This window comes from Cyprinodon variegatus, unplaced genomic scaffold (assembly GCF_000732505.1).
Source record: "Cyprinodon variegatus isolate N-32 unplaced genomic scaffold, C_variegatus-1.0 Scaffold819, whole genome shotgun sequence".
Taxonomy (NCBI): domain Eukaryota; kingdom Metazoa; phylum Chordata; class Actinopteri; order Cyprinodontiformes; family Cyprinodontidae; genus Cyprinodon; species Cyprinodon variegatus.
The window spans coordinates 271,517-282,347 of record NW_015151272.1 but is presented as its reverse complement, the minus strand read 5'-3'; the positions used below and the strand labels follow the sequence as shown (position 1 = coordinate 282,347).

General features: G+C 38.1%; 1 protein-coding gene across 1 annotated transcript in view; it reads left to right on the top strand.

The window, feature by feature from the left end:
* Positions 1-693: 693 nt before the first annotated feature.
* LOC107098890 (nebulette-like) overlaps positions 694-10,831 on the top strand; it is a 55,444-nt gene continuing 45,306 nt past the window's right edge. Inside the window, exons 1-5 of the mRNA XM_015396768.1 lie at positions 694-1,318; positions 2,704-2,981; positions 4,052-4,123; positions 9,705-9,806; positions 9,890-10,000. Coding sequence (XP_015252254.1) covers positions 2,715-2,981; positions 4,052-4,123; positions 9,705-9,806; positions 9,890-10,000 — 552 coding nt within the window. The 5' untranslated portion in view covers positions 694-1,318; positions 2,704-2,714. The remainder of the gene's footprint in view (positions 1,319-2,703; positions 2,982-4,051; positions 4,124-9,704; positions 9,807-9,889; positions 10,001-10,831) is intronic.

The window sequence follows — 10,831 nt, the reverse complement described above, 5'->3', positions numbered from 1 at the left end:
TAAATGGAAGAGGGGTTAAAACATTTAAAGCACTTGCCCTGCAAATAGAGCTGATAAACATGAGTTTCCCTACTAATGTCAAAATGTAGCCACATAACCTCACCTCACAAATACCTGGCACCGCAGAGACATCAGGTTTCAGACAGTGTTGCACCAATACCAGTATCGGGTGGGGCCCCGATCCAACACTAAAATGGTGGTATCGATATCGGCGAGTACCAACAAATAGAGCACTGATAACCATTTTGAGAACCAAAAGTTTCTTCAACTATTGTCACCCATTCCAGGAAGGCAATAAAAAGTTCTACTGGATTCACTTTGTATTAGTCTTTTTCCTGCTTCACAAAGGTAGGCAGCAGCTTGACGAAGCCATGATGGTAATTATTTTATATCCAAGTGGTTTGCAGGTCTTTATATATAAACACACATCAATTTCAAACAGATGGTATCGGTATCGGCCGATACTGCACAGCCAGGTATCAGGGCCAAAAAACGGCATTGGTGCAACACTAGTTTCAGAGCCATCTTTGGTATCTGGTAGATCTTATGTTTGTTATAAGACTGTTTATCGTTAGATTCTGTTGTGCTTCCTCATATGTGAAAAATAGTTATGTAAAGTTATGCTAGACGGTACTGCTGTCCTCTTGGTATAGGCTGTAGAAACGGTCTAAGCATCTTAGATATTCAACATTGGCAAATTGATTACAGGTTTATGGTTTATTTAGCATGCTGACCAACAGCTTAGACAGAAATATTTATTTCTTAGCTTTTTGTTGGATTTCCCTGTGTTAGCTGCAGTTCCTGTTGCAGGCGTTCTAAGGGCAGCCTGGTACATTCCTTCCAATATACAGCCTTCCATATGAGCTCACCTTCAGCACTCATCAAACACGCACACAGAGACTCTGAAGCCATAACTGGAACTGTGTTTTAGACGAAGGGCACGGTGGCGATAAGCTCTGAAGTGTGTGGCTAAATGTAGAAGTCAGAGGTGATAAGAGGTGGCTGATGAGCCGACATTCAACCATCACAGCACACGGTCAAGAACAAGGCAGTTCTCTAACAGCCTGGAGGCGGTTAGAGCGAAACAAAGACACTGGAAGTTTCCTTTAAACTAAAAGGATATCAGCTTTTTTCTCTCTTGAATAAGAAGTGGAAAATCTTAGGAGTCCAAGGAGAGACCAGGAAAGCCATTCAGTGCATTACAATACTGTAAACCACTGTTTGTTATTGGATATAAAGTAGAGCTGAAACATCCAGGAAGGAAGGCTGGAAGAGAGGAAGCCCCTGAAGGATACGGAGACAAAACTACAGGTCAAAGGTGAGTTCAAGAAGCAGATTCAAACCAGAGGAAAGTGATTTTACAAACAAGAGAGAAAGGTTGTTTGTAAAAATCCCCCCAAAGGATTCAAAAGGAAGCTAGAAAAAAAAAAAAAAAACTGACGGAGATCCAACACGGACAAATCAATGACCTTGAAAGTCTGATGACAGAAGAAACATGTTCGAACTAAGAGATCAGGATTCTGTTCATGTTTCTACAGGTATAGAATACATGAGTTATTCCTCAGTATTTGCTGATCCCATAAAAAACATATTGTTTCAAGCTTTTAGATTTTAATTAAGCATCTAATGCCGGGGACCAAATTGTTGATGTGTCATTCTAAAAAGCTCAGTTCTTGACTGATTTCAATCAGATCTGGTAATGCTCTAAGAAATGCAGAGTCTCTCATTGTTGAGGTTCCTCACACTGGAAAAACGATATAGAAATAAGTAAAAATTTCTGATATTAAGTGTATTTACCCTTAATTTGAGTAGGTAAATGAGATACTTTGCCAATGGAATGAGTATTTTCACTCTAAGAATAAGATAATTAGATAACATGCGCTTCAAATAAGACAATACAATTGTACTTTCTTATTTTAAATGTAAATTGTCTCGTTCCACTGGCAAAATGTTTCACTTTCCTCCTCAATTTAAGAAAAAGGGCACTTATTTTAAGAAAAATTGACTGATGTAGATTCAATTTTTTTGCAGTGCAGGGGTTATTCCTTGGTCAGCTGTTCATGGATTCTGTACAGATTTAGGCAGAACATAAGAAAATACGTTTATGGATGAAATGTTTAGGTTGCATGAATGACTTGGATCAAGCATGACTTTCCGACGGTTAATGGTGGATAACAATAAAGCCGTATGGTTAGGAAGAGCATGTAGAAGAGATGGACCCAAACTATGGGATGATAGTTTTATCAAAAGATCAATCCAAATTTAGAAATTAAGGGACATTATCTTGTCTCCAGACCCAAATTATGGATGTTTTCTGGTGGTCAACATAATCCTGCGACTTTACTTAAACAGCAAACTGGGGCATCAAAATCACTCTGAACTCAGAAACCTGTTAGCAGGTGATTTAAAGGGGTCGCCTCCGTGCAACACAGGTGTAAAGCGGTTTCTTGAAAAAAAATAAAATAAATAGTTCAAGTATTCATAGTATGCTGAACTTTTGAAAGGTTTTTTTTTTGTATTTGCAAAGAAAGCTGCTTGACGGTGCATTTTTCTAACAGCATCATCATCCATCCTCATCTTTGTCTTTGCAATTAATGAATCAATGTTTCCAGTGAGCCATTTAAACACCACTATAGTATTGTATGTTTAGAAAATCTGAAATAAATATGTGCATATTTCTAATGAACTCCACCTTTTCCACAGAGGTGACCAGCATGGAGGCAGAAAATGATTCGGCTGCTTTATCGTCAGATGGAGGGGTGGAAAAAATGTTAACAGTGGAGGAAAAGAGAGAGGAGTTTCTCCAAGAGACGATGGAGACGTCTGTGACAACAGTTCTTCATCAAACTGGATTAGTGGAAGAGGGAAATGAAGAAGAAACCAAAGAGGATGGAAATGAAGGAACGGAGGATGGGAAGGAGGAAGAGGAGGAGGAAGAGGAGACTAAAACAAAAGAGTTTTTAGGACATTGGGAGGCTGAGGTGAGAATCCGACCTTAAGCTTTAAGATATTTTGCGTGGATATTTATTTTAATGGAAGGAAGAGAAATGCTTGGATTTTCATCAAATTCATCCAGTTTGGTAAATCTCAGTAAAGGAATTTAATCAGAATGTTTTGTTTCACCATTATAGTTCATTTAAAGATAAAATCAGTATGTTCATCAGTGAACTTTTTTTTTTTTTTTTGTTCAATGTGGAAGTAAAGTAACATAAGACAATTGTTTGCCCTGATAGTGTTTACTTTGTCCTCTTTGAGCCTGAAAAGAGTTTTTGCACTAGGTGTGATCAGCAGACCCAATATTGATGCTCCCTAGCACCATCTACTGGTAGAACCTACTCATGCAGCCATCAACCTGGCTGACGGATGAACATCAGTGTTCATATTGCTGCTCATATCTTATCCCTCTCAGAATCAGTTTTTATTTTGTTCTTTTTCACTCTGGATCTTTGAATTTACTCATTGTAAAAAGTTTTACTAACAAATGGAATAAAAACAAAGTGTAGTATGTAATAAGTCAACAGTTTTAGTCCAAAGACATGTTTGTAACCAGAATGAGCCACTAGTGCAGGAGTTTGTAAAGTCATGGTATCGCCTTTAAAACGCGTCTGAGCTGCTAAATCTGGCCTGACAGCAGAACAAGCAGCAGAACCTCCCACAGTCTGGTCCTCCTGAATAGTTCCCCTGCTGAGATAAACACTTGTTCTCCATGTTCTCTGGGGTCTCTGAGGATTTTCTAGACTTTGATGATTTGTGCTTTGAGACGGATCCTGTCTCACGTTGACCTTGGCGCGGGACGCGGCCTGGCACGGCGGCTCACAGAGGATTAGCTGGAGAACAAATGAAAACGTCTTGTTATTAGGCTTTGATGCAGAACTTTCTGGGGGCTGAATTCAGCTATTTGAGAGGCAAAGGATTAATGAATGAAAAAATGCCTCTTCTGATTAACTCCTTATGACTCCCAACAGTTTGGTGATTTTTCTGCCTGTTTTCTTTCTCTGTCATCGTTTTCAGCTGTTCCTTTAATAAAAGCTCCCGTGTCCTTTTTTTTTAGGCCTCCACAGATGAAAAGCCTCCACTGCCTGATCCAGCCTTTAACAGAAGATGCAGTTTGATCCTCAGTGATGTGAGTTTATGCCTTTTTTCCTCTTTGCTGTTTGACAGTCAGAAGCTCATTTATAGGTCAGTTTAATTAAAACAGAAGCTAAATTTAAAAATATGTTAAGAAATATTTCTCCTTTAACATCAGTGACTCTCTGCAGACGTTTCCTGTCAGACTTCATTATTCTCTTTGATTATTGTGGAGGAGTCTGATCCACTCTTCTGTCCAGGCTTCTCTCTGGTTCTGAATGTCCAATTAAAGCAGGCATCCTCAAAGTTGGTCCTCGAGGCCCGCTGTCCTGCAGGTTTTAGAGGTTTCTCTGCTTTAGAACAGCTTTTTCTGATAATTGCAGTTCAGAAACAGCCTGTTAGTCAACTATCAATGTAAATCAGCTGAGCTGAGGCAGGGAAACCTCTAAAACCTGCAGGAGAGCAGCCCTCTCCACCCACTTTGGGCATGCCTGCATTAAAGCATTCATCCAGATTAGGTCTGGACTTTGACTAGACCATTGCAACACCTGACTAATTTCATTTTTTATCTGTATTGTTGTTAACCAGCTTGGTTGTTCTGTTGAATATCCACTTTTAACTCCAGCATACTTTGGTTTATAGTGGAGATTATGGTTCACTCAGTGGCAGCATGGTGGCTGTAGCAGCAGATGAAGCCCATATCCACACCCTGCCGCCACCATGTTTGATAGCTGATTGGGTTTCTCCCATCATGTTCATCCTTTTCAAAGATGTTTCATCTGACTAAAAAACATTGTTCCAGAAGTCGTTTTTTTTTTATATATATCACTTATAAATCTATGTTTTCGTTGCTGTTTTCTGTCTTAAAAGAAACATTTCAGGGGGGTCTTTTTTTCCCATTGAATAGAAATTGGAGTTGCGTCTTACAGCTATGGCCTCCATCAAATGGACATCGTTTAGGGATCTTTCTTTCATTACAAAATGTAGTTTTTATACATAGGAAATGTTCAATGCAGCAGATAATATTTTTCTTTTCTTAGCTAGGGTTGCTGCCTCCATTCAAATATAGTAGGCAGGTCTGCAAACTTTCAGCATCTTTTTACTCTAACAGGTTAGAAATTATGGACTCTTCTTTAATACCTCGTCTTTCAAGGCCTGTGATCATTTGTTTTGTTTTTTTACTTCTGTCATGATAATTTATTTTTGTACAATTATTGGTTGAGCAGGTAGACGGAAAACAATTTGCAATATGATTATTTATCTCTTTTCATAGAGAAAAGAACCAGCCTTAAGTGCTTTTTCATTAGTGGTGATTTTGGTGGAGGAAGTGAAAGGTTTGGACATTTCTGTTCACTGCAGAGCTGATGGGCCTTCTGTCATTCTGACCTTAGGTTTAACCTGCTGGGATGTCCGCTGATGGCTGGCATCTGAATCTCATGTTTTCCCACTTAGAAACATTCATCGTGTCTGTAGCTGATGGGCTGCAGATGGTTTAGATATAATCTATTGATTCCTATAAAAAGGTTGAAATGAAAAGTTTTAGTTTAGTCTTTTAACTTTCTGTTGCTCCCTCTTGTTTTAGTTACCTACATTATTTCATGCTGTTAATCTATCTTTTTAGCTTTTATATCTGGTTAAAAACTGACTTTTATTTTATTTGAATTTAATACTCTAAGAAGTCAGTATAATGATTTTAATCTCAGAATTCAGGTTATTTTCTTAGAATTCTGAATTTAATCTTAGAATTCTAACTTTAATCTAAGAATTCTGACTTTTTTTTTAAAGAATTCTGAGATTATAGACATAATTTTAACTTTTTTCACAGAATTTCACAGTTAACTTCTGTGTTGTTGTTTTTTTCAGTGACCTTGGAATTCTGTGAAAAATTCTGACAAAACGTCAAAATTCTGAGAAAAAAATTTAGAATTCAGACTTTTTTTTCCATATTAAAATAAATTAAAATAAAAAAATCTGTAACTTTTTTATCTTCCGTAGGTGAGACCAGTTGTCTCATTTATAAAACACTGCATGGAATTCATAACAAAAGTGTACATATGTCAAACATCTGCACGCCAAAAATAATCCAGATATAAAACCATGTGTTCACAATATCTGCCTCAGGGTTTATGTCTAAGACTCCACCTCATGTTCAGTCCTCTTCACCCCCAGGGTGCACCGTAAATGGTCCATATAAAGCACTAAATGCATGTCGCTGTGTATTTAAATGGGGCCTTGGGTGGAAAGAGGCATAAGTTTCAGTCCCTGTTTTATGAGCACACAAGCTTAATAAATGAGACCCTGGGTCCTTTTATTCCACTGATAACCGGCTGCTTTAAGGTAACTCACCCATATTGGCCTGAAAAGTTAAAAAAATGTGCTAAGATGTTTAATCTAAGAATCTATACATGCCTAAGTTGACATATATGATGAGAAATGTTGGGCAAACTGGTAAACAAACCAAGCTGATGTTCTCAGAGTCGTGCTGATATAGAGAAAGAGAAAAGTCAGATCTGGAAGATAATCGATGTTTGCAAAGGTTTGAGCTGAAGGTTCAGAAATAAACCCTCTCTAGATGCCAGCTGTTGTTTCTCCGTCTTGTTACGGCAGCGTTGCCGTTGTTAGGTTTCTGCTAGTGATCCAGCCGTGGGCCTTTATTCAGCTCAGATGGAGAACGCTTTGACTCCCGCTGCAGACGGAGCTCAGCTGAATGGAGATCAGGACGTGGGAGGCGGTGATATTGAATCCCTGCTGCAATTCAAACTCAACAGAATGAATCATCAGATACAGGATGCAGGTCAGGCTGCCTTACATGAAGAACTTCACTTATCCCTACAGCTGCTGTAGTTCTGCTTCCTTCAGCAGACACCTCCTGCTTTCTGCAGGCTGTCCTCCACTCCCTGTTGGATCAACTTGATTCCTTCTTCTCTCATTCCTCTCATCTCCTCTGAATGAAGATGCTAACCTTCATCCTGAAGGCTGTTCAACCCCAAAATATCGCTGTTTCCATGGAAACAATCCCCAACAATTTCAAAGATGTATTTATTTAGAAACAACACATGGAGAAGGAGGACACTTAGAAAACTACTCTTTGTTCTCTTCGTTTCTGAGCTCCTAATAACTTTTGTTAATTTGACTTTAATTTTAAACAGTTTTCTCTTCTTTCAGAGCTGCTCTTGACTTTAAAGCAGTTTAAGTTTGGCTTGAGGGCAAAAATCTGACTGTAGATGCTTCTCTCTGTTCTAAGGTTTATTTTTATCAGCGTTTGGTTAATCTGTAGACTTTCTGTTCTGTTGCTCCTCCAGCTTTCTCTCTTTCTGCCATTGTAGTCGCTGAATGTGATAAACGTTCAGTTTAATTCACTTCAGTTTATTTATATAGCTGCAATTCCCTAAACATGTCATCTTAAGACGCTTCAGAGAGACAATTCACCCAGATCTCACAGTCAGAATGGTTCAAAGTTTCTATGTAAGGAAAACCAGCTGATTGCATCCAGTCCCTTTTAACAGGAAGAAACCTGCAGCAGAACCAGAACCAGGCTCAGTGGGAGACAGAAGCAGGCAGTACCGCGTTGTTTACCTTTGATCCCACCTGTAATTTATCCTTTATGTGTCCTTCATTGTTTCGGGTCTGTTTTACTGTATGTATTATTTCATTTTATATTGAAGTACAACTTTTATCAGATAGATGTAAGTCGAATTTTATTTAGATTAAATTTCACAGGAAAAAGACTCCCACCTGATGGGGACTTGGATCCTGTTGCTAACAGCAACCGCTACAGATAGCCCTATCCTGGAAATGAAAAAAAAAAATCAGTCATAACTTATATTTTGTTATATATATCATCATGTTAAATATAAACTTTTTTACATGATTCTGATTCTTTGGCTTTCGCCTATTTGTGTCACAGTTTGGTTGAGGTTTGTGGACCCAAATGCAGAGGCAGGGAGTCAGAGGTGAGTTTCTTGTGGATTTTTATGAAGTGAAAACAAACAATGGAAGCAGGAATCCAAAAATCAAAACAAAGTCAAACAAACCAGAAACTAAGGAGACATCTGGGGGAAAACAATCACTAAGAGGAGGACTCAGAGAGATGGAGTTGGAGGAACTGAACAGAGGGTTTATCTATGCGAGACTGAAACAAAGAGGGGACTAACGTGCAGATTGGGAGCAGGTGTGAACAGAGCAGGAACAGGACAGCTAGGGAAAAAGGAGAACACAAGAGGGCAGCAGAGGGTAACAAATAAAAACCTGAAGAAAAAAAACAGAAAACACAACAAAATAATTAAACACTTATTTAATTAAATGATTATTTAATGGAACAAAGTAAAACAGAATACACAAAAGAAAACATAACAGAACCAAGACTATGACAATTTGAAATTTGTTGATACTGCTTACAATTAGATAACAAAGTTTGTATTCAATTTATGTCTCAAGTTAAGTGAACTTAAAAAGCTTTTGATCAGGGGTAACCAATTCAAATCAGCGGGGTCCGAATAAAGACAACAACCAGTAAAGGTTCAGAGACATTTTTAATTATAATCTGTTACTTTAAACAGAATTTAACACTGAAATAAAATAAGGTGTTTATGTATCCATTTTATACATTGAATTTTTAAATAAAAAATATATATTAAAAAAATCTAAAGTATTTTTTGAAGTAGAGAACAACAACTTTTTTTTTCTTTCTTTTTCATGGCTTAATGAGAGCAGTGGGCTTTATTCTGCCCTGCAAGGCTTTAAACCTGGGTTTGAATGTGTCTAAAAGTAGCAGCAGCAGCAACCCAGACTGACAGCAGCTCATTGGATCACGTGTAGCCTGGAGGACTTTACCATATTAACAAGAGAAGCAGCGCAAGTGAAGTTAGACACTGCTGTTGGACAACATGCAGTAATTTATAAATGTTTTAAATCAGGATAGGGTCTGGATTAGCCAGCAGGTGGGTCTGGAACCGGACCGCAGTCCGTGACCTGTGTTTTAGAACAATGACCGCCAACTCCAGTCTTTAATGGTTGGTCTCTCATGTCTATCTGTGTTGAAACACAGCTGATTCAAACAGCTTATTGAGTTCCTCACCATATCAACAGGTTCCATTTGAAAGGAGAACATCCAGCCTCCACTTTAGATGTATTTTACAAAAGGGAAAATCCAGAAAAGGTTTTCATCTAGGAGGTTTAACTGATTCTGTTTTCAGTAGGGATTCACACTGCAAACGATGAACTAAAAGTTAACACAATCTTCTCCGCTCCTCCTTTGAATAGGTAACTAATAACAATCTGATAAGGGAAAGAGATGCATCCAACATAACAAAAATCACCTTCATTATTCTATTTGAATTCAGAATATAGAATAGAAAATCCCTTTATTGTCCCAGAATGGGGACATTCTGGTGTTTAGGGGCCAGAATACTCATGCTCTTGGCAGATCATTTTACCTAATAGCTTAAATAACGGATAATTCAATTATTTTGAAAGGTTTACTCATTTTTAGCTTTATTATTTAGTGTAGTTGAAAATGAACTTCATCTAAAACAAAAAGCTCAGTATTTTTCTTTTTGATCCAATCAGCTTTCCTTCCTGTGGCTGGAGAAATTCAGCTGGTAATAAAACACCCCGATGTCTCCTCCTAACTGCAGGTCAGGTATAAGGAGGACTTTGAGAAGATGAAGGGTCAGAGTCGGTTTGTGCCTGGAGCTGAGCTCATCCACTCCAAGAACATCAGCGCTGTGATCTCTGAGGTCTAAACACATGTTTGATTCAATGTCCAAACTTTTAAACCATCTCATCTCTCAATTTAAACCTAATTTGTCTCCTCTTTCAGTCGAAGTACAAGGAGGAGGGGAAGAAGGAGGCGTCAATGTCTCTGTTCTCCATCCTGCCTGAAACTCCACAGACGCAGCACGCTAAAGAAGCTTCAGAGCTGCAGAGCGAGGTCAGACATCTCCACATCTGATCCACTTCTATGGCCCTGCTGCAGAAATACTGAGAATAATTCCATCACTGGATGTTATCATGTAGGACAAGGAGATACGCTTTAATTTCCAAAAGAAATACAGTAGAAAACGGCAAAATTTTTATTATTAAACAGGACATTTTGGCAGTACATTTAAGCTACAAGTGTAATAGTATTGCAGACAATATCAACCCCATTATATGGCTTTAAATACCAACATAGAAACCAGATAGTTACACATCCAACATCAGGGGTGTCAAACTGGTTCCAGAAAGGGACCCTTTCCAATATTAAATCTTTATTAAATGATCTTTTTAATCTCTGTAGGCCTTAAAGGCGGCAGGAGCCCAAATTGGTGTGGAATTTAAAATGAGGCTGTCTTTGGTTAATGAGCTTTTTATCCTCTTATCTGTGGATAATGAAGCTGGTTTTGTCCCAGTAAACCGTTAATATTTCCAATTATTTCCAGCTATAAGTCATGAAGAGTTCAGCCTCCTACAGACTCAAGCTGATAAAGTTGAACTGATTTAAATCCAAACTGTCCCCTGGTGCCAATGAAGAGAAGTTGGAGAATAAATCTAAGTCATCCCTACTTTTTTACCATATATTCTCGACCAGAGCTCTTTGTTTGACTCTAAACCTGCAGTAAATAAAAGTTTATAAGAATCTAAAATGTGAAACCCTGTGCTGCATTGCCTTATTCTTAAGTCATAAGGAAATCAAATTTAAATGTTAAATCATTCTGACTTAAACATGTATATAAATGAACTCTTTATCAGACAATATTGTCCCAAAATTTAGAAAAAAAAA